Raw genomic sequence first — 27,027 nt, forward strand, 5'->3', positions numbered from 1 at the left:
TACTCATGGGCTGTTTGAAGCATTACAAGTGAAAAAAATACTTTAGATACAGGATATGCTATGAGAAACCTCAAAGGTAAAGGGCAGAGTGATACTTGCGATATTAGAATTAACAAAGAGCTACTCCTCCACTCACACCGAGCACCCCCGCTACTCATAAGGATTGAAATGAAAGCTCATTATCTGCTTGGTATTCTGACGACATCATCTACAGGCCGTGCACACATCTATTTAAATCAAAAGGCTGAAAATAGTTGATGCTGACAGGGAACGAAAACTGGAGCAGCCACCATGGGCTTGATAATGACAGGCATATCTAGGATCAAAGTCAACTCCTGTCTTACCTGTCTCTGACTTTTTCATTCATGTACTTTCAAAGAGAAGTATTTAAAAACGCACGTTTTTAATGATATGCCACACGGCTGACAACATTTATACCATTTACTTGACAGTTGAGGCTTGTGTCATATGCTCATGTGTGCCACTAATGAGTGAAGTGAGCATCTTGACAGCTAATCACCCATTTGTGCCACAGAGCAAGCTGAAATGTCACTGCCGAATAGAACATTTACATTGTTTTGAAAATTGCAGGGTTCACACAGAGTACCATGAAACTTGTTGGCAGAGAGAGGGAGGAGAGAAGAAGTGGAGTGAAGAGAGACAAGGGGTCCCTTGGCAGCTGTTCCACACACACACATACACAAAACATGCAGGAGACCAGGCACATCAGAGGCCACAGCTGACAAAAATGCAAAGAAGAGGGATGAGATAGGAATAACAAACAGATCATGTTTATGGATAGCATATATCTGATAGCTGTGTGTGTGTATGAGTGTATGGGGGAATATTCTGTATCCAGTGACTGCAATCCAACTACTAGACTCTTGGGCCCATTTCAGGTGAACCTTTACAGATATTTAAACACACAGACATACACACACCACCCAAGTAAAAACACCTGACTGCACGGGGGTGGGGGGGTCTACTTGTCAAAGAGGCTAAATCATCCTTTACCAAGTTAACACTGATACGCGCTATAAAGTGGGAAATGAATTCTACAGTGTGTTTCTCCCTCGTTCAAGTACATATATGGACCAAAGCCAAAAACGGCTCAGCTGTTCAGTCTGTACCTCTCTAGTGTAGCGCCCAGTCAAAGATGCCAGGGTTAATTTCTTTCTAGTGGAAATGTTGCTTTTATGTTAAAAGCTGTGGTGGCAATCGACTAGAGTCTCATTCAAACATGCACTGCACCACCGTATTTCTATAGGCATCAAATGGTCTTTAACCCGACAGATCTCTAGTACAATCCCAGAGTAATCACTAACTGTGCCCATTTATGAACACCAGCAACAATTGTCTAATTCAGAGCAAACGAGTGAGCATCATGTGTCCTCCCTCCTGCATGTTCTAACCAGGCAGCTTCTCCACCTAAATTCAATTCAATTCAATTTTATTTATATAGCGCCAAATCACAACAAATGTCGCCTCAAGGCGCTTCATAGATACAGAGAAAAGCCCAACAATCATATGACCCCCTATGAGCAAGCACTTTGGCGACAGTGGGAAGGAAAAACTCCCTTTTAACAGGAAGAAACCTCCGGCAGAACCAGGCTCAGGGAGGGGCGGCCATCTGCTGCGACCGGTTGGGGTGAGAGAAGGAAGACAGGATAAAAGACATGCTGTGGAAGAGAGACAGAGATTAATAACAGATATGATTCAATACAGAGAGGTCTGTTAATACATAGTGAGTGAGAAAGGTGACTGGAAAGGAAAAACTCAATGCATCATGGGAATCCCCCGGCAGCCTACATCTATTGCAGCATAACTAAGGGAGGATTCAGGGTCACCTGGTCCAGCCCTAACTATATGCTTTAGCAAAAAGGAAAGTTTTAAGCCTAATCTTAAAAGTAGAGATAGTGTCTGTCTCCCGAATCCAAACTGGAAGCTGGTTCCACAGAAGAGGGGCCTGAAAACTGAAGGCTCTGCCTCCCATTCTACTTTTAAATACTCTAGGAACAACAAGTAGGCCTGCAGAGCGAGAGCGAAGTGCTCTAATAGGGTGATATGGTACTACAAGGTCATTAAGATAAGATGGGGCCTGATTATTTAAGACCTTGTATGTGAGGAGCAGGATTTTGAATTCAATTCTGGATTTAACAGGAAGCCAATGAAGGGAAGCCAAAACAGGAGAAATATGCTCTCTCTTTCTAGTCCCTGTCAGTACTCTTGCTGCAGCATTTTGGATTAACTGAAGGCTTTTCAGTGAGTTTTTTGGACATCCTGATAATAATGAATTGCAGTAGTCCAGCCTGGAAGTAATACATGCATGAACTAGTTTTTCAGCGTCACTCTGAGACAGGATATTTCTAATTTTAGAGATGTTGCGCAAATGGAAGAACGCAGTCTTACATATTTGTTTAATATGTGCGTTGAAGGACATATCCTGGTCAAAAATGACTCCAAGGTTCCTCACAGTGTTACTGGAGGCCAAGGTAATGCCATCCAGAGTAAGAATCTGGTTAGATACCATATTTCTAAGCTTTTCAGCGCCGAGTACAATGACCTCAGTTTTATCTGAGTATCTAAACCAGAGTATTTCCAGTACTAAGAACCTGCCCGACTATACCCTGCTGAGCACCATGTGTGAGAAAGCCCAGTTGTGAACAATGTCTATCGACACTGTATAGATTTTTCTCTGTGTGTTTTGTAATAACAGCTCAGTGAACTAAAAAGTTGATTCTGGCAATGTTTGGTGCCACACACCAAGAACTCTTGAGCACATGCATGAAAAACCGATCACTGTCAGGCGTCTCTATTAACTCATTAGGAACATTAATGTACAAGTGACCTATAACTGAATGATAGAAAGCAATGGTACCTATCCTAGATAGGTACACATACCTCTCAGGTGCACATTCCCCCCCCCCCTACTCATTTCCACTTCAAGGCACTGGCCTACTGGTTTGAGCAGCAGCAGGCTTTATTCTCTCCTCCCACACATTCACTCCCAACCTTCACCTACCTCTTCATCTTCTGAAAGAAGACTCGATTTTCAAGCCCAGAGGACTTCAACTCAGAGGGAAGTGAGTTGATGAAAGCCTCAGTGTCTGCATGTTGCAGTATATTGCTTCACTCTATAACTTAGAGTTGAGGACAGTTGAGGGGAAAGTTACTGTAATAAATAAGTCCACGAAATCCAACATTGCCCAGCAGCAAGTCTGTGCAACAATCAAAAAGCAATACCTGGTCCTGGAGGAAAGTATTGGCACTGACTCATCGAGTGGCATGATTTAGGAGTAGATGAAGTGAATCACATGAGAGCAATGCAAGTGTGTGTATTTTTTTTTATAGCAGTGTTGCTCTGTTGATATGAGTGCCATGGGAAGCAGCTATGGACACCAGTATACCACTAGTGGGCCATGGGGATCTTAATGCATTACTGTGTGTTAACACCAGCATAACCTGCCAAAAGGCTCAAAGGAGACAAATGAGGTTGAATAAGCTGTAGAGCCCCCTTTTATCATACACTTGTTTACATTTTGTGTGTGGTATTGCCCAATTGGCCATTTGCAGTTTATGTGTACTGTGCCCATAAATCTATTAGCATACAAATATAACTGGATTACTTTGATATTAAAAAAAAAAAAAAAGATTTATCTGCTTTTTGTTCTGCTGAAAGTCTACTTCTATTACAGATCATATAAAACATATTCAGTATAGTTGCTGGTAATCTGACTCTGTTGTAGGGATGTGCAATATGACCAAAATCTCATATTCCGATATAAGACATTTATCGTCCTGACAACGATATAAATCACAAAAATGTAAAATTTTCTGTAAATTCCGTGAATTTCGGGCAACTCGACTTGCGTGAAGTGTTTCCAGCTGGGTGTCCTTTACCTGGAGTCCATGCATTAAACTATACATTTTTAGACATAAGTTGTAACGGCCAACATTTTCTTTCAACGTTTGAATCTAAGGTTTATTGTTTAGCACCTGACGGCTCTTTTTTGCTTCTCATCCTTCTCTCTGCTTCTCATGTAGCATATTTTGAAAAGTCTCAAAAGGATCTTGAGCTTTATTGTGAAAGGTTTATGTGGGAAAACAAACAAGCGGACAGCGGAGCAACGTGATGGTTTTACCATCATTGTTGCTAACGACAACACGTAAAAAACAGGCTCTTGTTCGTCCGTAGTGTGGTTATATTAAATATAAGAGAAAGAGAGAACTTTAAGATATTAATATAGCCACTACAGTGACCATCAAAACGATGAAAAAAATATTGCTGTAAACAGTTTATTTCACGACACCACAAAACAGACGATAGCGTAATAGGAAACGATAGATGTTTTTATATCGTCATCTGATATATATCGTTATATCGAACAGCCCTACTCTGTTGTGTTAAAAAAGATGGGTGATCAGAAGTTGCTAGAACCCAAGACCTAGAGTACCAAAATAAAGTGTGCTTGAAATGGCTGCACATTCTTTTGAAGTTTGTATAGTTTAAGCAGGACACCGGTCTATTTAACCTAGCACTGACAATGACCATGTTGCTAAGCGAAATGGGCCATGGGTATGCCGCTTTTTAACCTGAGACAGGAAGAAGTGCTTTGCACAGCTCCATATTCACCCACGCACCATCACTCACTGATCGCAACAGATCAAACAAACAGACAACAACAAAAAAAACAAAAACAAAAACAAAAAACCCCCAAAAAAAAACACACAGGTGGACAGAAATCTAACTTTTCAATATGTTGTACAGTGAGTACTGGCCCAGTTTCAGCATTAAGTAGGACTTTAGCTGAATACTTTCAGTCATTACTGTTTTTATTTCCTGGGAGAGCAAAGTGGGGCACAAGGCAGCACGCAGCCATTTAGAGTTCAATTTTGCCTCGAGTGATGTTGATGATACAGCCACATTAAAGCACAGAAAATGAAAAGGAAAAGCTGAAGATAACAATAATTATAGACTACCAACACGCTGCATAAACACAATGGACTGACTGAAGAGATGAAAAATAGAAGAAAAAGGCCAGGCTACTGAGAGGATGAAATAATCAAGCTCCCAGCCAATCAGATTCTCCATTTCAGTGTATAAGTTCCATTAGCGGCCGACCTCACCTATTGCTCATCACCTCATCATGACAGCGTACTCGCCTATTGAATTTTCTCTGGCTTTTAACACTAAAGAGCTACTAGCTGGAAGCACGCTACTTAGACTGAAATGGAACTAGGCCATAATGATGTAGTCGATATGTAACTTAGTCAGAGGACAGAGAGGTAATCCATCATTCTCGCACAACCATTAGGCGGTTGATTTCTCCACTAATTAAACCACTGATCATAGAAAAGCAGAGACCTACAGTGACGGAGAAAAGAGCTGATGGGAACAATACTGAGGTGGGGGAGTGAGTGAGGGGATGCTATTGTCTCTGTACACAGTGAACTCTTATGAGGGTGACAGTGGCAGGCTGTGCCACGCTAGCCCACATGAGGCTACAGAGTTTCCCCGAGGGCTGGTAGCCACAGAGCTGAGAGTAATCAGAGCATTAGGCTAGACTCCTTTCAGCTCTTTCTCTATTCTCCACTTCACTGTCCTCCCCTCAAATCTAAATATGGCTGCCTTTCAGGGCCACACAGTTACTATTTTTATTCCAGTTGTGCATCTTGATCACCCCCCCGTTAAAATTTAACAGCAGGCATTTCTATTTTTTCCCCTTCTCACCATATCAGCCTCTCTCTCCTTCTTAAAAAAGATATGTCATACTGAAAGTGTCAAAACAGATGAATTTCAGTGTTGCTCTGCCTCCGGCTCTTTTCCTGCTACAAAAAAAACAAGAGCAGGCTTATTTCTTGATGTCGGCTGTTTACCAGGACACACCACAAATCTGTAAGCAATCGGCCATCTCATTTGTGAAGGCTATTTTTCTCGGTGGTCACCTCTGTGGCATTTGTACTCCAGGGCAACTTCTCTCCAATCATTTTGTCACCCTACTCCTAAAGTCCAAAAGAAATATGTTAAAATAACTTAGAACACGTGCTATTCGAATACTTGATATCTAACAGGACCCCATTGTGAGACTATTTGTCTTGCTACGAGTTATAATAAATTAAACAAATACCAGGATGCCTGACAGCCATCACAGATCATATTTTGGAGCCGTAGCTGAAAGCTCAGAAATAGATTCCACTGTGCAGCCGCACTAAGGAGCTCACCGTTAATTTAGGAATGTCTCAAAATACCAACATCCGCTACTGTACAGAAAGTTAAAGTCAATGTTCTCCGGCACGTGTGAAAGCCCTGTGTGCCACATATTCAGTCTATGCCACTTTAAGCTGTTGTATTATGCATAAGGTCACATATAAACTCTACTATATCTCTGTTGATGTCTTGATTGCAAGACAGGCAAGCACATAAAAGAATTACACTTATTTTCTTTTAAAGGTTTGTCATACTTGATGCTAACAGACAAAACTTTGCTGTCTTTCATCCATATTGTTTTTATAATTGGCTATTACAAAGAAAACCTCTATTTTTGATCAGGGTGCTTAAATGGTGAATGGTAAATGTATTTAATTCATTCAGCCATACTATATTCTCTGCAATCCCTGTCACAAGCTGACAGCTATGGCAACATATAATTTCTAATATATTCAAGTCACGAATGGGGACTGAGAGACAAGAGTGCTGACAGCTGAGAGCAATGGACAACTCAACAAGATCCCTGCAGGGCACAGTAACAGCTCCCAGCAAGGAGGTAGACATGGTGAAGAAATCATTTTACTTTTTTTGAGAGAGAGAATTCAAGCAAACACAAGTGCACACACACAGACAACTGCTTAACACCGCATCTTATCTCCTCCACCACGGCGCACAGAGTATTGAAAAGAGGATGCAGAGATTTTCTACTTTTACTGAGAATAATCTCCTGGCAGTAGCAACTTGTACACACAAGGCAACCTTTGACTTCTAAGCAGCGTGTGACTGAATTCCTCTTACCCAGAGTGTCTTTGATGTTCTTCACAAGTGAGCCTTTCTTCAGGCTGTTCTTGCGCTCGACGTAGTTTGATGGCACATATCCCGTTTGATTGGAGGCGTTACGGACACGCCACCAGGTCTTCGAGTCGTCCAGGAGGAAGAGACGCTCATTTTTACGGATGTCAAGTTCCTGGTCCTGCTGGGCCGTGTAGTCCCACTTGGCTACAACAATCACCTCCTCTGTCATCTTTCATGGAGTCCTCCTGTGGGGAGAAAGAGAAACCTGGAGTGAGCCAAGGACTAAAACTCTTTGTGAACTGCCATACAAATGGTGTACATCAGTATATACATATACATTCACAGCAACTTATGTGCTATTAGTAAGCACATAAGTTAATTATTATAAGGAAATACCGCTTCTGACTCATCACCTGACTCCAGCCATTAGGCAAGTTATATTTCATCTATAAATCACAACCATAGAGTTGTTCTTTGTTACTTATTAACCAGATTTGCTGTCCACCATTATTAACAATGACAAATACAAAGACTGCAAAAACATCTTTTACAAAAAGTCAAAATATGTATTTTTTTCCCCTTAATGCAAAGGATAATTTAGAGGTGAGTTTATGTGAGGCTCTGCACTGCTGTGACACATAAGAAGTCATAAAAAAAATAATCCATACTCATCCCTGCACAAAGTTATTAAATCGCTTATCCCAGCTCACACTGGACATTATTCTGCATACACCCTGTACGGGGGTTCCAGTCTATCAGAAGGCTAGATTACGTAAGTAAGCTAAATATGACAATCTCATGTTTGTGAGTCATATTTAATCAAAATTTAAATAGATAATTCATTGGATGGAGACTAGAACAACTCTCTAAACTGCTAATGAAATTCTTACTGGCAAACTTTTTCTTTTTCAGGATAACGGTGCTAAAAACATCAACCCCTCAAAATAAATAAATAATAATTCTCAAAGGACTTCTTTGGAACAAAACAACAAACACACAAAATCAATTTGTGTGCTCATTTTGAATTCACCCTCTCTAGCACGCACACACATCCACATTACTTTGCCTATTAGATTTTTCTGACAGACAGTGAGCAATTACATGCTCTACTTCACCAAGCCTTAGGTAAGGTCATTCGACGTGAGGCATTGACAAGGAATCACTTATGATGCAACCAAATTTGGGGGAATCTGCACAGAGATATAAGGAATGTTTGATGGAATTTTTTACTCCAGTTTGTCAAAATCCGCTCTGTGATAAAAGCCACCTCATGGTATGAGAACCATCTTAACAATCCAGTTTATATTTAGCTCTCTGCCAAGTAAGGAGTCTACAAGTGGAAGCTCGATTACTTCAAGACATGACTGACGAGAAATTAGTGGAGATTATAAGGAGCCTTTTGAAGATATGGATAAGTTAAATAATTGACAGTTGAAAGGGGTGTTATAAAGCTTTTTTGCCATCTATTGCCAAGCAACTTAATCAAATAAAACTGCCCGTTTGATATCTACAGTCTAATCTAATGTAAGGCTATCAGGGAGCTATTGTGAGGCACCAAATTACAGCAGTAACAAAGTTCAGGGTTCAAAACAGATAAGCACAAGCATGGGGAGCATATGTATGCATATATGAGCACAACAGTACATGGACTGGACACAAGGGGAACAATCAGCAGCACATATTTATAATGCAGGGGGATTGTATATTCCCTTACGCCTATAATCATTTACATTTTAGTCTTTAATGAGAGGGCATAGCACAGATAAAGAACAACCACAAAAGAGATTTATGACTCATGAGAAGAGGAGCTGCACAAATTAGACCGTATAAAAAGATTCCATTACTGGTGGAACGATTGATATCTTCTGGGTAGGCTACATTTTATGAAATGCAAATGGAAGCACTCTAAAGCTCCGGCTGTTTTTTCAACCGGAGAGATTCAATTCTGCTTCAATTAGGCCACGACCGCAGAGACAGTGCAGCCGATACAGAATACATTCTTACAGTTACAGCCGAAAGCAGGCTTGTGTGTCACTGCACGACAGCATCTAATAGCCGCTTTCTGTCTCTGCAACAGAACAATAAAAACTGAAATGCAACAGTTTGAGCAGATGAAATCTGCACTCATGAATGTGTCTCTGCTTGTTGTCACTAAGGCTGTCAAACTGGATTTCTTCACGGGCTTGAGCACGGACAACAGAAGAAAGGAAAGGAGGAAGCTTGTGCAATGCTGTTATAGCTTAAGTTCACCCTAAGTTAAATTACTCAACTTTCCAGGAGGTGACAACTTTTAGTGCACTACAAAGAATTCAGTAGGAAAAAAAGAGACAGAAGGGACAGTTTGATTTTCAGAAAAAGCAGCAGCTGTGCTTCTTTGGAGAGGGCAGGAAATTGAAAAGGCAGATTTATGACAAGATGAGGGACAGTGACGTCAACTCTTCTAGGAGACAGGAGGTATGTGAACGTGCTGTGGCCTTTATCTGCCCCAGGCTACAGCTTCTAGGCCAAGCTACTTCGGTTGCATGATTACACTAAACCTGAGGAAGTCTGATTGGTTATATGCTGTACAGTTGTCGCTTTTAAGATGTTGTATAAAGCACATAAGAAACGTTCAACAGCAATAAATCTGGCCACACTTCTACACAAGAGTGGTTGTTACACTCACTCAGACCTTTGAGCTGAAAGTCATTTTCACGCTTGTAGTGCAACTAAATTTGAACTGATTCCTAGATCTGAGCTCATTCGTGGTTATACTTTTGAAGAACAAATTAACAGCTGCGAACATGCAACCAACTCGTTCCCTCAACCGATTTGCTGTCATCACAAAATGTCAGTGTCACATATAATCCATTGTATAAACTCTAGAGCGTAACAGCAGGTCTTGCTGCACTTAACTGAACTTTATGTGCTTACTTTTTTCCACCCCACTGGTGTCACCCCAGCGAGTACTCATTAAGGAACAACTGATGATTATTAGATGAGGCTGCAGTGACAAACAGGTAGAAAACACATGAAAAAAGCCACAGTACAGCCATGTTATGGGGGAGTGCGAAATGAGTCAGCCTTATGTATCTGTTGATATCAGCTTACTACAGAGAGTATTTGAGCAAAAACATAAGTGAGTAGTAAGGCTAACCAAAATAACAAAACGAATCCAAACTAAGACAGTCTTAAATGTCAGTATAAACTCCGTAACAATGACACACTGGCCTGATTAAAACATTAAAGATCCATTTGAAACTGTTAATCACATTCTTCATTAATCAAACCACGTTTTAAATTGTAGGTATAACGTTGCACAGACATGATGCAATAGTGTGGAGATTGGGACTAAAGTTAGCCGTATTAACAGCTACAGCCTTCCTGCCTTGCAAGCTACCATCCAGATGTCTGTGCAGACACTGCTTAGGTCCTGGGGCTTTTTTTTTTTAAGTTGTTGGAAAATACTAAACATACAAAGCACAACTGCTGAACAGCAGCAAAACAAAGTGGTTACACATTGCACCAGAATAACTGAATATGTGACCGTTTTTCCCACCATCCTATCATGATGGTCACCACCTATCAACCATTAGGCCAATTTCTGTCTCTTTGCCATCCTTGCATCAGGCAGAGTGATGGCAATGCTGCTTCAAATAAAATCTGTCATCCTCTGTCAGCTATCATGTATGACACAGTGGCAGCTGTATCACAGCTCACTGTGATACCCACATTGCTCTTGCTGTTGCAATGAAATCCATCAAGGCAGTTAATACAGAAATCAGTCTGAATGCCTTTTTTGATACAGTGAACTGAGCTTAAAAACAGGATCTGCTAAAGAAAGAAAATTAGAAAGAATTGGCATTTAATAGGATCAAATGGCTTCCTTGGTATTATTAACAAACAAGACAGGTGGCTAAACAAAAAGGTCTCTCTCTGCATGAACGCACACAAATATACAGGAAAAGGAAATAAACCAATTTAGGCGAGTGTGAATTTGAAAGGGGGGGGGGGGGGGGGGGGGGGGGGAGCCACACATTTGAGTGCTTCTCTCATAACCCCCCGTTATTCTGCTAAGAGAGTTATGAGAGAAAATATGAGCAGCAGACTGCTGAGCTGGGCTTCACCAGTACTTCACAACTCTCTTCTAAGGGGGTGTTAGAGGCCCTTTCAAATGTGCACAAAGAGAGGGTGAAAGTAAAAGAGGATTATGAAAAAAGAGAGGATGTTTAAAGGGTGAAAAAAAAAAGAGAAAACGTCTGGCAGAGCTTTCCGTGTTCAGCATTCAGGTCAAAGCTAGCCAAAATTCAGCCAATGGGAGAACACTTCCACCTCCCCCTCCACTCCACAGTTTGCAATAGTTGCTTCTCACAGGAAGGAGGACTGCTTTACTCCCTGCTGGTGATCAGTGTCGGAAGCATTTGGAGTGCACTGAACAGACTGAAACATGAGGAAGCCAGATTCACTGCTACAGCCACTCTGGACAAGGCTCTGCAATTTAACGAGGCCTAATGGTCCTCTTCACAGAATGATTCGTCTCCAGCAACATAACCATGCCAGAGCAGCATTCAATGCCTTTCACATACAGTCAGTGTTGACAATATTTTCCACATGTATGCCTGCTGCCGTCTCATTTACCCCAGTTTTGCAGGCTGAAAAAGTGTGGCAGCTACGTTGTTAAACAGAAATATGTTACATCCTCTCGATAGGCTTTCAGTGCATCACCCACTCACACACAAAGTACATTTTCTGTCTCTCACAGCCCTTCAACAGAGGGTGTGGTATATGATATGAGCTCATCTGCCTCCGTATTGAGGTTGGCGAGTGCTCTTCAGTTTCAGGAAAATAAATGGGCGCTATACACATGGATGCCATCAAAATAATAAAAAGAAGACGAAAAAAAAAGCACCAAACTCAAACCACTCGAGGACAGCTCCAATACAACACCAAAAGCGCTTCTTGCTGTCTTCTCAAAATAGGACTGAGAAGAAGGCACACTCAGACCACACAAATAGAACCCGGCCTGCTATCACAACACCATATGACTGAACATCTGAAGACAGAGGAGGCTTTATCAAATTCAACTTTTCCAAAGCTGCAAAGCACAATCTAAACCAGAGAACAAACACAGCCAACTCTAGTAATAACATCCCTAAAAATCCAGCCCTGTTTTCTGATGATTCCATTGAGTCTGAGCAGCAGACCCCAAAAGAAACATATAAACAGAAGTATCCAAAAGTAAAGCCAAATAAACGTTTGAGTATGAGGTTTTAAAGTGATACTACACTATCCAGCACTGTGCTTTTAAGTTTGGGATTTGTGGATGAGATTAAACAAAATCAAAGGCAGGCTTAAGCATCCTACTATCATTACGTACTTCAATTGCCTTATATTGGGGCATTTAGCATTCAGTACCTTTTTAGCATCTTTTAAAGTTTTTTTTCCCCTCTATGTAAGATCAGTTTATGTACGACATAGCCTGTGATTAAAGTTCCAAATCCTCTGTGCCTGCAGAGTGAATCTATTTAAACTATAATTACAAATACACACAGCCCCAAAATACTAAAATGATGCTCTTTTGTTGCTACGTTGCGCAAACAAAATATGATTACATGCACACAAGCCACAAGTTAATATGCTGAGCTTGTGCAATTCAGGTGCATGCAGCCACCTGAAAACAGAGTTTAGAAAGTTTTTTGTTTAACCCTCTGAAAGCAATATACTAAAATTCCTGCTGCTCTAGCAGAAAAGCATTCGACTGTTCCCATGAGCCAAGCTGGAGCGCGAGCATTCAGCACACAGATGGCAATAGTCTTCACAAATGCGCCAAATTATATCCAGCATGTCAACTCGTATTAAAAGCTTTGGGTGTTTGTATTAATGAGAGCATTAACTGCTTCTGCTTTTGGGGCCTGCTTGTTTAAAAGCACTGTAAGTGTGAGTAAGGGCTTTTGATACCTTTTGCATATACACAGAATGTGCCAGTGGTAGCGAGTAAAACCAAACCAGAAAACAAAAACAAACAAAAATACAAACAAAAAAATGTCATGGAAGTTTTAGGGTATGTATTAAAGCACCAAAAGACTAATTGAAAAACGGAAAAAAAATAGATACATTGAAATTTGTAGTTGCCATAGCATACTGTGCATTTTTATATAATCAATAAGAATCACTCCAGTTCACTTCAACCACTGATGAAGCAATCTTGCAGTGTCACAACACAACCATAAATCTTAAGCTGCCTAAAAACCAATGTAAGAAACTTCCTTCTTTAACAGGACCTTCCTCTCTATAAGCAATTTTTCACATGTCACTTTTATTTTCTGTCATGACTTCAGCTTTTCTCTCCTATACAGAGCCAAAATTGTTAAATCGATCTCCGTGACAATAATCATGGGTGGTCCCTTTTTCACTCGCAGGGGTTTAAAATAGAAAAAAAAGGAGGTGGAACCAGAAGAGTGTTTCCAAATGCCTTATAAAGACACCATTAAAGAACAAGGTTGGTGTTAACATATTTGATGATAACTTATGTATTTCATGTTAGAAATTACATAAAAATGTATATTTAACACTTAATCTCAACAGTGAATCTGTTCTGAATGTGAAGTGTTATTTAATCTGTTGATGTTAAGATACAACTGTACAATATCCACTAATCAACAAATCAGTGATTACTACAGCAGTACATGATGTGCCTTACCAATCCCTGCATCACACATGATCTCTGCAGACAAATGGCAGGTGGTGTTTTTCCTACTTAAGCGTTTCCTATTTAAACTTTTTTTTAATGATTGCATTATGCGAGTTGCTGTTTTAATCAGCATTTCTTAATTTAGCAACACAGCAGTGAAATCAGGTTAATTTTATATCATTATTCCATCATAATGATTGCAGTGAACGATGATAAACAACACTGAATCCCTACTGCATCGAGTTCCTGCTAAATTCCCTATTTTCTCTCCTCTTCACGCTTAAATAGCTGACTTCTAACTTGGGTTGTTTTCTCTACTCCTTGACGCCTACTTTAACTCCCTTCGATAACAGCGCAGAGCTTGTTCACTTTGCACACCTCTCTGCACTCCAAACACATGACACTGCTCTACTGTGCACCTTGTTTTCTGTAAATTTCATAACCCAAACCTCTGTGCACAACCTCTCCCCGCTCCATGGCATCACCTATTAGCATTGTTTTCTTGTATCTGTTTTATCCAGTTTTGTAGCCCTGGTTCACATAAGGAATAGACAGTCTCTATTTTTAACAGTGTGATACTATAGTATTCATCTTCTTTGGGAGAACAACAAAAGGCAAGCATTGTAAAGCACAGTGGGGCGAGTGTAGTGAACACAGCTTTGATGTACAATGGCAATGTTTTTCCTCGATTGGAGTGGAGACAGAAAGCACCTGAGGTGATGCTGTGTTTGTGTGACAAAGCTCGAGAGAGAGCGATAAAGAGAGGGGAAAAAAAAAATGTGTGAAAAGGGTCACTTCCAAGCCAAACACCAAAGATGGTGCACTGGCTTTAAGCTACAGACATGTTTAATTAAGTGCACCAGACTATTTTTCTAATCCCTCACCATAAACCATGCCTCCAAGGATCTGCACTCTGCACGTCAAGACTAAAGTGGTGCCCAAACACTAAGCTTTTTCAAAAAAACAAGCCTTTATATTGGTTAATTGTATTGCAGTCTGGAAAGGGCTTTGGAGTATGCTGATACAGGTATGCAGGACACATGATGACCACTTGCTACCTGCAACTACTATTATTATTCCCTGCCCTGTCTCATACCATCACAATTTTACTCAATCTCGCGCCACACTGACCTACATCATACTAGAGAGTTGCTACGACTGATTTGACTGGGTTGCATATTTGTGTTTTCAAATGCATCTCCGTCAAGTAATGTCTAGAAAAGCTCAGGGATTGAGTCCCTGTGTGAAAACTGCTTAATCCTGTGTTCATGTCTGCTGCATTATGTGTGTGGATTGCAGTAGACCAAAGCAGAGGACAGATGGTTTACTTGGGCAACAGTGGGAAGGAAGAATGCTCAGTGCATCATGACAAGCCCACAGTATCCTAAGCCTAGCAGCGTAACTAAAGAAGGCTTCTGGGTCACCCGATCTAGTCGTAACTATAAGCTTTATCGAAGTCTTAAGTGTGATCCTAAAAGTAGAGCATGTCTTTTTCCTGAATCCAAACTGGGAGCAGTTCAGAGGGCTGAAAGCTGAAGACTCTTTCTCCCATTCTACTTTTAAATACCCTAGGAACCAGAAATAAACCAGCACTAAAGTGCTCTATTGGGGCGATATGGCACTATGAGGTCTTTAAATTAAGATGGGGCTTGATTATTTAGGACAAGGTTCTGTATTTGAGGAGAAGGTTTTTAAAGTCAATTCTGGATTTAACGTGGAGCCAATGAAAAGAAGCCAAGAGAAATATGCTCTTTCTAGACTGTTTCAGTATTGTAAAATCACTCAAACAAGTGTTAATTCATTCAAAGCAATCAAGTTAGTGGGACACAGACCATCAGTGGATTACTTTGACACTGAAATCTTAAAACTGGACATGTCTCAGGCAAGTTCAGAAGAATTTCCCACTCTTGTCCCTTAAGTCATTTGCAACTATCTTAAAAGATAAGAGAAGACTTTATTGATCCCACTGCAGGGAAATTTTTGTATTACCTCAGCTCAGGTATAGATATCAGAAGGAAAATACAAAAAATACAAATAAAATACAAACAAATATAAAATAAGTAAGATAATACACTATATACAATGGTAGCATACACAGTATGTGATTATGGATATGGTTGTGGAAATATGCAAGACATAAAATATAAACTATATAGTTATAACATAACTATTCTACCACTACTATTCCTATGTATAATCGAGATCAGAAACTAGAGTTGATCTGGCCCTCATAATTAAGACTGTTAAGTGTTACTCACTAAAATAGCATATTTAAGGTTTGAAAATATACAACTCCCTTTCAGACTACTTGTGCACCTCAATTATATGGCCTTGGACCAGACCAGGACCAGGTTCTGACCTGCGATGCATACCAGTTTATCAAAATATGCCAGCACAGAGCACACAGGAAATCCTAGTATTTTCTGGCCACCACCAACCAGATGTAACAAGCACTTTCCTGAAAATTAAATTCAAGTTGAACAGTTGTAATAGTTGTTTTGGCATACAGGACATAAGCACTGCTGAGACACAATTGCTAAAACATGATCAGTCCAGACATGCACAAGGAGGTGACTTCAAGAAGGAAATATGTCAAATTTAAATTGGGTACTTTTTAAAAAAAAAATCTATTATATATATTAAAAAAATATACACATTTTACAGAGAATGTTAATGAAGTGGACTTAAAATATATCCTTTTGTTCAGAAATTTGCCACAAAATAAAAACCACTGGTTTTGTGTTTTTGTAGGAACTCCAGGTTTCATAATAAAAAGTTAAAAGGATATAGATATAGGATTGCTGGGTTTGCGCATCATTAGGGTCCCCTGAGTGGTAGGGTGGAGTTTTGCCCGCTCGCACTTCTTCATAATGCATTCCGTAAAGGCATAATTGGATTGGGATCTCGGGGGTTTGAATGCTGGGTCATCACCTTGGGCTCTATGCCATACTCATCAAGAAAGAATATTCCTGACAATAATGGTCTTTTTTTAAATTTCTTTTTTTTTTAAGACTTTTCTATTGGGGAGGGGGGGAGGGATTAGCCGTTTAGGGGAGGCAGCACCCTTGCACTTGCGGTGTGTGTTTTGTCTGTAACTACATTTATGTCCACATAATTGTCAAGTCCCAAGGTTTCCTGGAGAACACCGTAACAATGATTAATCTTTCTCTCTTCACCTGTCAGCAATCAGTGTATCAAAATGCAAGCTGTGGCATCTTCATAAATGAATAAATGGGGTTATGAAAAAACGCACCAGATACAGGTCAGATACAACTCCCTCGTTACAGCTGTCCAAATCATTTCTATGAAATTGGCTGGACCCCTCAATTTTTCCCCCCAACAATTTCTTCTTAATATGAACTGTTCTTCCACAGAATAATTAATTATAAGGCAAACCGTCATTAACTATGGTTATTTTAATGACATCACATACAAAAACCTATGACGTCCACATTGCTAACTATGGCAAAAAATGTTGATAATTCAGAATAATAATACAGAATTAATTTTTATTAAACGTTTATTATTTATTCACTTTACTTTTACCTTCTACTTTTATATAGGATATTATCTGGTCGCAGTCCTAAATACAGAATTTAACCACAGAATATCACAGATATGCTGGCAAATGGTCAAAAACCCTGTCTGATTATGTGTTCATTAAAGTAACTTGGAAATGATATATACATACTCTGCAAAAACAATACTTTCCCCAAGAGTTAAATCACCATCAACATTCTTCACTTTGAACTGCATCACAAAGTTCCCATACTACAGGAAACAAAGACTGGTTTCATATCTTTTTGAAATTGCTGCGTCCCATTCATGACTCACAAAAATGTTGGATAGTTTAAAAAGACCTGATCTGCAATGTTGATGTAAAGTAAGGCATCAGAAAACAAATCACGGAACAATAGCTCACAACTAAGCAAGTAGCTGCTACTATTACTCACAATACAACACCCTCCAGGAAGTTATTATAATAAAGCATGTTTGACCACTGCAAGCTCAGGTTCAACAAGCCCTTACTTCTAATGCACTCCTTTACCTTAACTAGAAAATGAGACGTCTATTTTACTGCAAACTGCAGGTTCCTGTCAGAGCAACATTAGATCTCGAGTACACTTTATAGCAGTAGCACAAACATGTCGTGTGTGCGTCTGTCGGTCAGTACAAAGCAAAGTGCTAACAAAAACCTAATACTTCAGTGGATTAGTACAAAATTTGTTTTTTCCCCAGTATGAGTGGAAGTTTAAACTCTTGACACAATGCTCTAGGACAGGTGCACCACTAGATGTATTATTTTAAAAAACAAACAAACAAAAAAAACAGGAACATAAATGATTAAAGAAGCAAAATGGGAATCTGAAAGCTTTTTTACTAATATTTTTTACTAATATTTTTTACTCTCAAATAGCTAACTTGACAAGGGTACAGTGACCATAAGCATGCACAATTGGACTGTAGTTTAATACATTAACATGGAAGATAAACAATTCAAAATGACTGTTGTGTGTATAAATTGCTTCTTCGACTTAAAGCATTACATATTTAAAAGGGGTAAGATTGCATGCCGTGCACTAGCAACAGTCCAGCGTTGTATGAGGAAATAACCACCCAATGAACCAATGCACTCATTTCATGTTAATACTCAACACTCTCAGAATATGTTGTGAAAGACTACGTTAGAAAGTGAGGAAACAAGAACACTGAGCAAAGTCTTCTGAAACTATTCTACACCCATCCTTTTTTGTGTAACACGAACCACTGTTGACTATTAACCATCCCAAGTTTTACCTTCTCTCTGTGCCTTCAACTCCATTTGGTTTTCATTCTACTCCTCCCTCGGCTATGGACCTGAATTATTCTCTTTGATCAGATCCTACATTGAAGCTCCCAAGAGAGAACAGACTGATGTAGTAATAGCAATGCAAAAAGAGTGGTGCAATTCAATGCAGACCTGTTGAACAACTTCTACATCCCTGTGCACATGTGGATAATTTACAGCATTTATTCTTTATTCATAGTCATCCTTTGACAGTGGCTTGTTTTTAAAATAGTATGTGCATAAGTCTTCATTAAGCAGATCTCCTAACTAATATCACTGTAAACGACTGTGTCATCAGACTTTGAGTGCATACATTTGTTTCCTTTACTCAGGGGGCTTGTTTCTTTTCCTCCAGCCTCACAACAATCAAAAACAATCCAGCAAAAAGGTCTCAGAGTTAACACACCATAAAGCCTCTCTTTCTCCGGAAAGCATGGGAGAATAAATGGAATTTACAGCATGTAGTGAAATTATTTTAGGTTTCTGAAATTGTAATTGTGGCATTAGTATCAGAATCTGGGATTTTTTGTTTTTTCCTTTCTTTTTTAAATCTGAGCCTTAATCTTTGCTTAATGATCAGCATATAAAAACAAAAACAAAGATTTTGCATACTCCACCTACATTCCCATGCGTCTGCTCTGTGCACTAATGCTCACCGCATTTGAAGAAAACATTTTCCAGGACAGTTTACCATGTTATTCATTTTTCCTGCCCAAGGATGTTCCATGATCTATATTTATCTACATTTTCCAAGACACTTTGGAACTCTTTACCAAGCTTCAAAATAAAGTTGTTAAAGCTTCTCTTTCTTTCACATGTTTATTTGTCTGTATTACATAACTGCTTTGGCATCATACCCATGGAAAACACCAGAACAGTGTGGTAAAAATGAAAGTGTCAATACCTCAAAGCTACAAAGCCTTTTAATATACAGACAAGGTCCATTTCGGTTCTTAGCAGCCATGTTTTAAAATCAGGCAACTAAGTTACAGTGGTGCTGTATATTCTCTATGATTTGAGGGTAGATAAAGCTGGAAATGTGCCATTTCGTGCCATCAGTGTGTTCTCCTTGCTGGCCACTTCTTTTTGCTGATAACGTAAACAATTTAAATACATCACACCATCTGAGCTCTCCTGCTCATATTATATGGTTTTCTGCACCACAGGCATCCATAGCTTGACATTTTACACTACACTTCAGTGTCGATTTAGTGTAGCCTGAGCACCGGATGCCATTTCTGCTTCCACAACATGCAGATGATATAATTTCTTCCACATAAAACAGTGAAGCACCGTACACACATCTGCCGGCAGCTTTCTGCCCTCCCAAGGTCGCGTTCTAACAACTGTAGCTCTGCCAACCCAAAAAAACAGCAGACTGGGTGAATAGATGTCCTGTAGCAAGTGTATATGACTGTGTCCATGTGAAAGCAACAAAGAGACACTCAACAGTGGAAAAACAGAATGTGTGCAGTATTTAATTCTCCGGAGACCCCTGTGGCATTCTGAGCCTTACATCTCATAAATAAAGAAGGATTTCCTTCAGCTGTAGCCATGCGTGTGAGAGAGGCTAAGAGAGAGAGAGCGAGAGAGCACAAATGGATTAGGGGATGCCTATCATATTGCTACCAGCAACTGAATCAACTCCCAAGCACGCAGCAGTATATTTGAAGACAAATACAAGACAACAACATATCTTTAAAGCCTAGAATTTAACAAGTACATGATCTGGTGATTTTAGATGGTAACCTTCCTTAAAAGCAAAAATATCCAACTTGAGTTATTCCAAAGCATAAGTCTGTCCTTGAACAGATTTCATGGGCTCCAAGTTATGTCTTGGTGAGCCAAACTGTCACGCAGACGATAGCTGTGACTGCTTTTGACTGAAGTTCAGAGAGGCTGTCTCTGCAGCTCTTACATCACACAGAACTGTGATACAAGCCTGGGAAAATACAAGTCAAATAAAGTTAATAGGCCACTAGACAACAGTTGTAATCCAATTACTGCATAGATCATAAATATTCAGTAGCAGCAGCACGATCGGTCTATTAAATATTTCATACAAATCAAGATAAAACTGGGTCATTTGACTAATGGCGTTAATTAATCAATTTATTCGATTAATGGTGCAGTCCATGTTCAGAGGCACATCAGGCTGCAAAACACTGCTCAGCAGTTTGTAATAATTGAGGTTTTCAGGCAAGGCTAAGGGTGGTGTCTAACATTTAATGAAAACATCTCTAATGCTAATGGAACTAAAGGGCTGCCAGTTTGGGCTATATAACATTAACCAAGCTAAAACCTGCAGCTGCATATAGATGTTCTGTGTTATTTCTTGTTTTCTTCACCATGTAACTGTGACAACAATGTTTAGCTCCTGTATTGTATAAGCTGTGGAGCGGGTGGCACGTTTTCACAAGAGTTGAATTCCATCCATATAATCCCTCCCATAATGCATGCCCCAGCAAATGCACACTGTCTGCTCTTACTTTCTTTTTCTTTTCTGTAGTGTGGGGATTTCCCTTAATCTCAAGGATTTCTGAATCATCTTGTGGGAAATTACTTAGAATCACATACCCGATTCTCTGCAGACTAAAGTCACAAGCTATCGACAAACTTCCTCTCAAAGTCATACTGATGAGAATTCAATAAAACCCTTTAAGATAAGCAGCTGGGCAGTGGGGCAAGCTACACTGCATGCCCTTGGTGCACAGATGGCTACGAGTGCATTTTGTTAAATCTAATAAATTGCAAAATAGGCTGGTTTTGCTGATCTAGGTTTGCATCTATGCTTATCTTAAAGACATGTAAACTGGAAAAACTGCAGTCCAGAACACAGAACAGTCTCAGATCAGTTAGGCTCATCTCAAGTCCCTGAACTTCCACAGTTTGCCCTCCATTACACAGTTCAGAGCTGAAGATGCTGAACTTGTGTATCTGTATCGCAAGGGCCAAGAGTCAGAAATTTCTGAGAAAAATATTGACTATTCAGGATTACAAAGTTATACAAACTCAGAAGATCTCACAATACCACAACTTTACAAGAGAGAAAAACTTTGCAATATAACTTTTTTTGGGGGTTCAGGGAGACACACGGTCTCACTATACACGGCTGGTACACCCACACACACGACAGACCACTGCTTCCTGTGTATGTTATTGGTAAATGATACTGAATAAAATTTGTAACTATATTTTGCTGAAGAGAACTACATGTGATTTTACCTCAGAATCACAATATCATAAACATTTGGAGTTTAATAAGAAAAATGATGTGAACTAGGCTCTTCAGAACAAAAACAAAACAAAACAAAAAGACCACACAGTGATGTGGATAAGGCAAGGGCTTTTTAATGCATTAAGATCTAAATTGGAGAGATGCAGTGATAGCAGGTTCCATCATGTATACTCCTATACCTGAGTATGGATGTATGTGTGTAAAGCAGTCCCTCTGTGGTATGAGGAGGCTGATGCAACCTTGCAAAGTAAAATCAGTGGGGTTTTTGTTGTTGTTGTTTTTTTTAATACATGCAAATTAATCTAACACTATAACATGCCATTGTATGTACTAGACAAACTAAACTGACACAGTTATCAACATTTGCACTCAGAGGTAGTGTGTGCCCCTTATAATCAAAAATATCCAGCTGATAAAACTCTGAAAGATGAATGAAATCTTAACTGACTCACAAAACTGAGGCAAAGCAAACAGCTAGATTGTTTGCACTGGTAGGGCAGTGGCTCTTTTGGGAATGTTGGGTCAATTTTCAGTCAGAAAAAAAATAAAAACAATTTCCTATTATCCAATTCAAATCATCCCATTTGTAAGAGGAAATATTTTCATTTCATATTCCGCCTACAACTTAAAACACAGTCGTGGTTTTAGCTGAATATAAAATCTACAGTCTGCAGCCTATTACCTCTGGAAGATTGGAAACAGGGGAAAGCAGCTCATATATGTATCAGCAAAAATAACAAAATCTGGCTACCAGCAACTCCAAGATTAACAGTATTAACAATGAACAATGCATATCAATGTTCAATCTGTTAGAATTAACTCTATTTAATGAGAGAATTACTTCTTAAACTTGGTTGAAGCCATAAACCAGTGACTTCCCCAAGTCTTCACTGGCTTGAAAGAACATTTTCTTTCCTAAATTGTCAAAACAATGAAGGTCATAAGTATTTTTTTTTTTCGAATCAGATTACTCCCATTTTTCAAATTAATCTTACTAGGTTTTGATGAGTTTAGTCAATTAGCGAAATTACTGGACACGTCATTCCAACCTGTAACAGTGAGAGGCGTGTAATTTAGCAATCAAAGAACGCAGCAGCTGCAATGGCAAATCTGAATGGCAGGTCAAGATGCATTCAAGCTGAGGTTAGAGCAAGGGCAGATCGAGTGAAGAGCCTATATGTTAGTCCCGGCTGAAGTTCATTACTGGCAGGAATAAAGAACAGCTGGTAAAACATAATTTGGCATTTGAGGTAGTACATGTGTGCATGTTCCTCAGGCCAACATCAGAGTCATCAATGCTTGAGTAATTTTGAGTAAACAAGAGGGTAAAATCAGTAATAAAGAAAAGTAAACATCGTCCCAAATGTTCCATAGGGCTATTGTTATCTTTTTTTAAATATTATTTAGCTTGTTTAATTTTATATTTAACATTAAAAAAAATTACCAAATCCAAGTGACAAGATTACCTCATAAAAACATAGCCGATGTCTCTCCATTGCAGAATGTGCGCCCTATGCGGAATAACTCATCCATTCAGAAAAACTAATCACAAATATGAATCATAATGTTTACTAGAGTGCGAGTGCCTTTCACAGCGTCCATAGGAATGGTGAGAGCTTGTTAATGAGGCTGAACCGCAGAGGGATGGGAGTAATGTGGGCTGCGATGCTCGGAGGGGAACTTGGATTTTTCTGTGAAATACAGATAAGCAAAGCCCTCATGCTCTGTCTGCACGCCGCCTGTTTCTGCATCAGTACAGCCAAAGGGGAAAACGTTCACTTAATTAAATCAATTAGAGCATGAAGGGCCTGTCAAAGCCTCCGCAGAAAAACAACAGGATGGAATAAACTCACAAAAAGTTCAAGTTTTTCCATGAGCCATATAAATTTCTCTTCATTTCACGACTTTTAGATGTCAACGTCATGCAAATGGTCTGAATAAGATGGTGCTGTGGCCTTTAATTAGTCTTTTAAATTCTTTCTAATCTGAGACATGAGGGGTAAAGGGCGCATCAGTATTTGATCACTAATTTTTTGATGTACTTATAGTTATTTTCACTTTTGATCAATCTAATGAAATTTTAGAGATGTACAAATATTGATACAAAACATAAAATGTGACTTTTTATTTATGTCATTATTTGCACCCAAAGTAAGATGTCAAACTTTTGTCCAAAGTTTTAAACTCTTACAGTAAAGTGTTGGGTTTCACCCTCGCTCAGATTCTCTCTCCACAGCCCAAGTAGCAATTTTCTGCTATGCAATCTGAACCCCATACCTGCTTAAGGAACATGTTGGACAGCAGTGGACTCTTGATTACTGTTTAATGAGCAGTTCACCGGAAGGTTTATAAATTTAAGGTCATATTTCTCCACAGAGTGAAGCGAAGCTGAAATCATAGTCTGCATGGGTAATCTCCCTGAAGACCTCAGAAGCTTTACATCTCCCAACCCTCAAATCTCCATCTATATCCATCATTTCAGTAAGAAAACCTGCCAACGTATTGCCTCAAACTCAATAGTTGTCTGCAGAAATATGCCATCTTCTCTTCTGTTTTTAAAATACAATAATGTCCCTAACTTGCACTCAAGTCTTAACCTCAAACTGCAGATTAATAAGTGTGTAGTTTTGACTCTGTGGATAAGAGAATGCAAGACTGAGAAACTGTGCAACTGTACTCTAACCAGCTTTACACTTTCACAGCCTCCCCTCCCTCCAGCGCTCACCCCTGCCACCTCCCTTTCATCACAGAGCAGGATTAGGCCTGATGCCCAGTGGTGACACAAGGACACTGAAGCCAACAGACTGTTAGATCAGTTGTTGGGCAAAAATTAGGAACTCGAACCGGGTGGAAGCGGATGGAGCTGGGAGGTGATGACAGAAATGAAGGACAAGAAGGAGAGACTAGACAAACTCAAGGAACAAAAGAGGAACACAGGAAAGACAACAGAAAGTCTAAACTACTTTGTAAAGTCATCAAAAAAAAAAAAAAAAAAAAGAAGCCGCCAAAAGTGACAACCTGGGGTGTGGTGTCCACTAGACACTAAATGTTTAGATGCTGATGTTTCAACAGGTGATGTTTCTCATGGCTTTGTTAGCCTATCATAAAGTAATATAAATAAAGATGTATTGCTACAGGCATGAAAGTCTCTGATGTTGTAGTTATAAAGTAAACTCTGGGCAAAACTTAAAACAGCATAAAGCAAAAAACAGACTTCAGATAATACTATATACTGGTAAATCTCATTAATCTGACCCATCCTCATTACAGTAAAGACTTTAAGTCTTATTTATATAGACTAGGACCCAATGCATCAAATGTACTCAGTTAACAAATTAACAGAACAAACAACATGAAGGGTGTTTGTTGGTTTTGGAGAGGTCTGTGTGAGCGTTTAAGTCACACAAACTCTCTTGTGCTCTGTGATGTTTATGGACCTGGGCTGGTGGTGAAATGTGGAAAAAGCCTGATGTTCCAACACCATCCTCTGTGCAGAAAGAACTAGTCTGTTTGTCACTCCAAAGGGCTTTTTGTTGTGGGGTTTTTTTTATTTTTTTTATCCTCTACAGGTAATATTGCCGTTTATGGCATTTTGAGAAAACAGTGAGCTTTTTTCTTTTTAGTGAGCTGAGACCTTCAGCTGTAGCAGACACTTCTCTTACAGGTAGGTACTAAGTTTGGGCGATTAGACAAATATATCAACGATAGGTCGTGCCTTTCACCGATCGTTTTTACAAGAGCAATTTATTCATCTATCCATCCATCCATCCATGAGTAAGTTTGCTAATAATGTTGGTAGAAGCTAAGAGAAGCAGTCAACGGAAAAAAAATAAAATAAATAATAGCGCAATTATAACAGCACCCTCTTCCAGCTGCGAACAAATGCACCCTTCTCAGAGAGTGCCCAAATGCAGCGATTCATCTACTCAAACTCAAATAAAAGAAAGAAGGAAAGGCAGTACACAAAAAAAACCAAACCAAAAAGTAAGTTAAAAATCAAATCATCTCTTCTAGCAGACATTTTAAAGAGAAAATCTCTAACGTAAAGTATTTGGCAGATCTCAAATAAATATATAAACGAATAATCCAAAAAGTAGCTATATTATTGCTGTAACAAACGAGAAAAGAAGATCAAATATTCCCTCCAAACAAAACGTATAAATTCTAAACACGCAAATCAGTGTGTGCATGATTACATTGCTCCACCTATCAAAAAGTCACCTTGCTTTGCCTATCGTCGGTTAGTGGACTTACTATTCAGTTGGAAAATTTTTTACATATTGCCCAACCTTAGTAGGTACACACCTACCTGTTAACAAAGAATCATTCTATCTTGATGATGAGATATAAATGTTATTAGATCTGTTAGAATAAAGCCTCGTGCCTAGGTTATACTGTTACGATCACTCATTCTGTTATACTTTTTTAAAGTCAAGGCCCTTGTGACTGGAGTCTTAAATTGCCAATGGGATTGAAGCAGACATGTTCAGATGCCAGAAAGAGAGGAATGAATGTCTACATTTTGGCTTCCAAAGAGAAGAAATAATAACCACGATAGACAAATACATTTTTAACATTCAGTTTAGCTATAAAACTCAAAGTTGAAACTCACATTTTTTTCCAGGTGCAGCTAAGATTACTAAAGAAGAGTTTTAATCAGTAAGATACATATACACTTTACTTGGTGTAGATGTATTTTGTGTCAAAGTTTATAAAGTTGAACCTGTTAAAGGAACAGTTGCCTTTATCTCTGAATTGCTTAGGATCTCTCACATGGTTCACCCACAACTGCATGCAACATTAACCGTCAAGTGCAGGATCTCTATTGTTTGCTGGGCCTACCACAGCCATAAACAGTATAAAACAGACACAGCTTCCATGTTGGTGAAATAAAGCCAATGCGGAAGACCCTAACAATCTGCATCTATCTGGAAGACACCAGATGGTGATAGCTCCAGTTACAAAGAGATTTATGGTTCTATAAAAGTCTATGGGAAAGGGTTTTTCCTCTGTAAAAACATTTCTACGGGGTTTATGGGCTCAGTCACTAATTTTAGGTTATGCTGAATAAATATTAAGTCAGTCTTGAAAAGAAAAGCTACTTTTCAGCTGCTGCCTTAGTGACAAACGATCACCTCCCTGGATCTGTCCGTGTATTTGATTTGGCAGATTTTTATGCCGGATGACACCCCCAAGGAATTTGTGTCTCCTCCCGGCATCAAACCAGGGATCTTTTGCTTGTTAGGCAAATGTGCAAATCACTACACTGTGAAAAATCATGTTAAAAA

General features: G+C 39.3%; 1 protein-coding gene across 2 annotated transcripts in view; it reads right to left on the minus strand.

Moving 5' to 3' along the window:
• The window catches only part of LOC146500478 (cytoplasmic protein NCK2-like), a 40,160-nt gene that overhangs the window by 8,211 nt on the left and 4,922 nt on the right, over positions 1 to 27,027 (minus strand). For both annotated transcript variants that reach the window (XM_085134464.1, XM_085134463.1), the window contains exon 2: positions 7,007 to 7,248. In XM_085134464.1, coding sequence (XP_084990590.1) covers positions 7,007 to 7,232 — 226 coding nt within the window. In that variant the 5' untranslated portion in view covers positions 7,233 to 7,248. The remainder of the gene's footprint in view (positions 1 to 7,006; positions 7,249 to 27,027) is intronic.

This window comes from Neolamprologus multifasciatus, chromosome 16 (assembly GCF_963576455.1).
Source record: "Neolamprologus multifasciatus chromosome 16, fNeoMul1.2, whole genome shotgun sequence".
NCBI lineage: Eukaryota > Metazoa > Chordata > Actinopteri > Cichliformes > Cichlidae > Neolamprologus > Neolamprologus multifasciatus.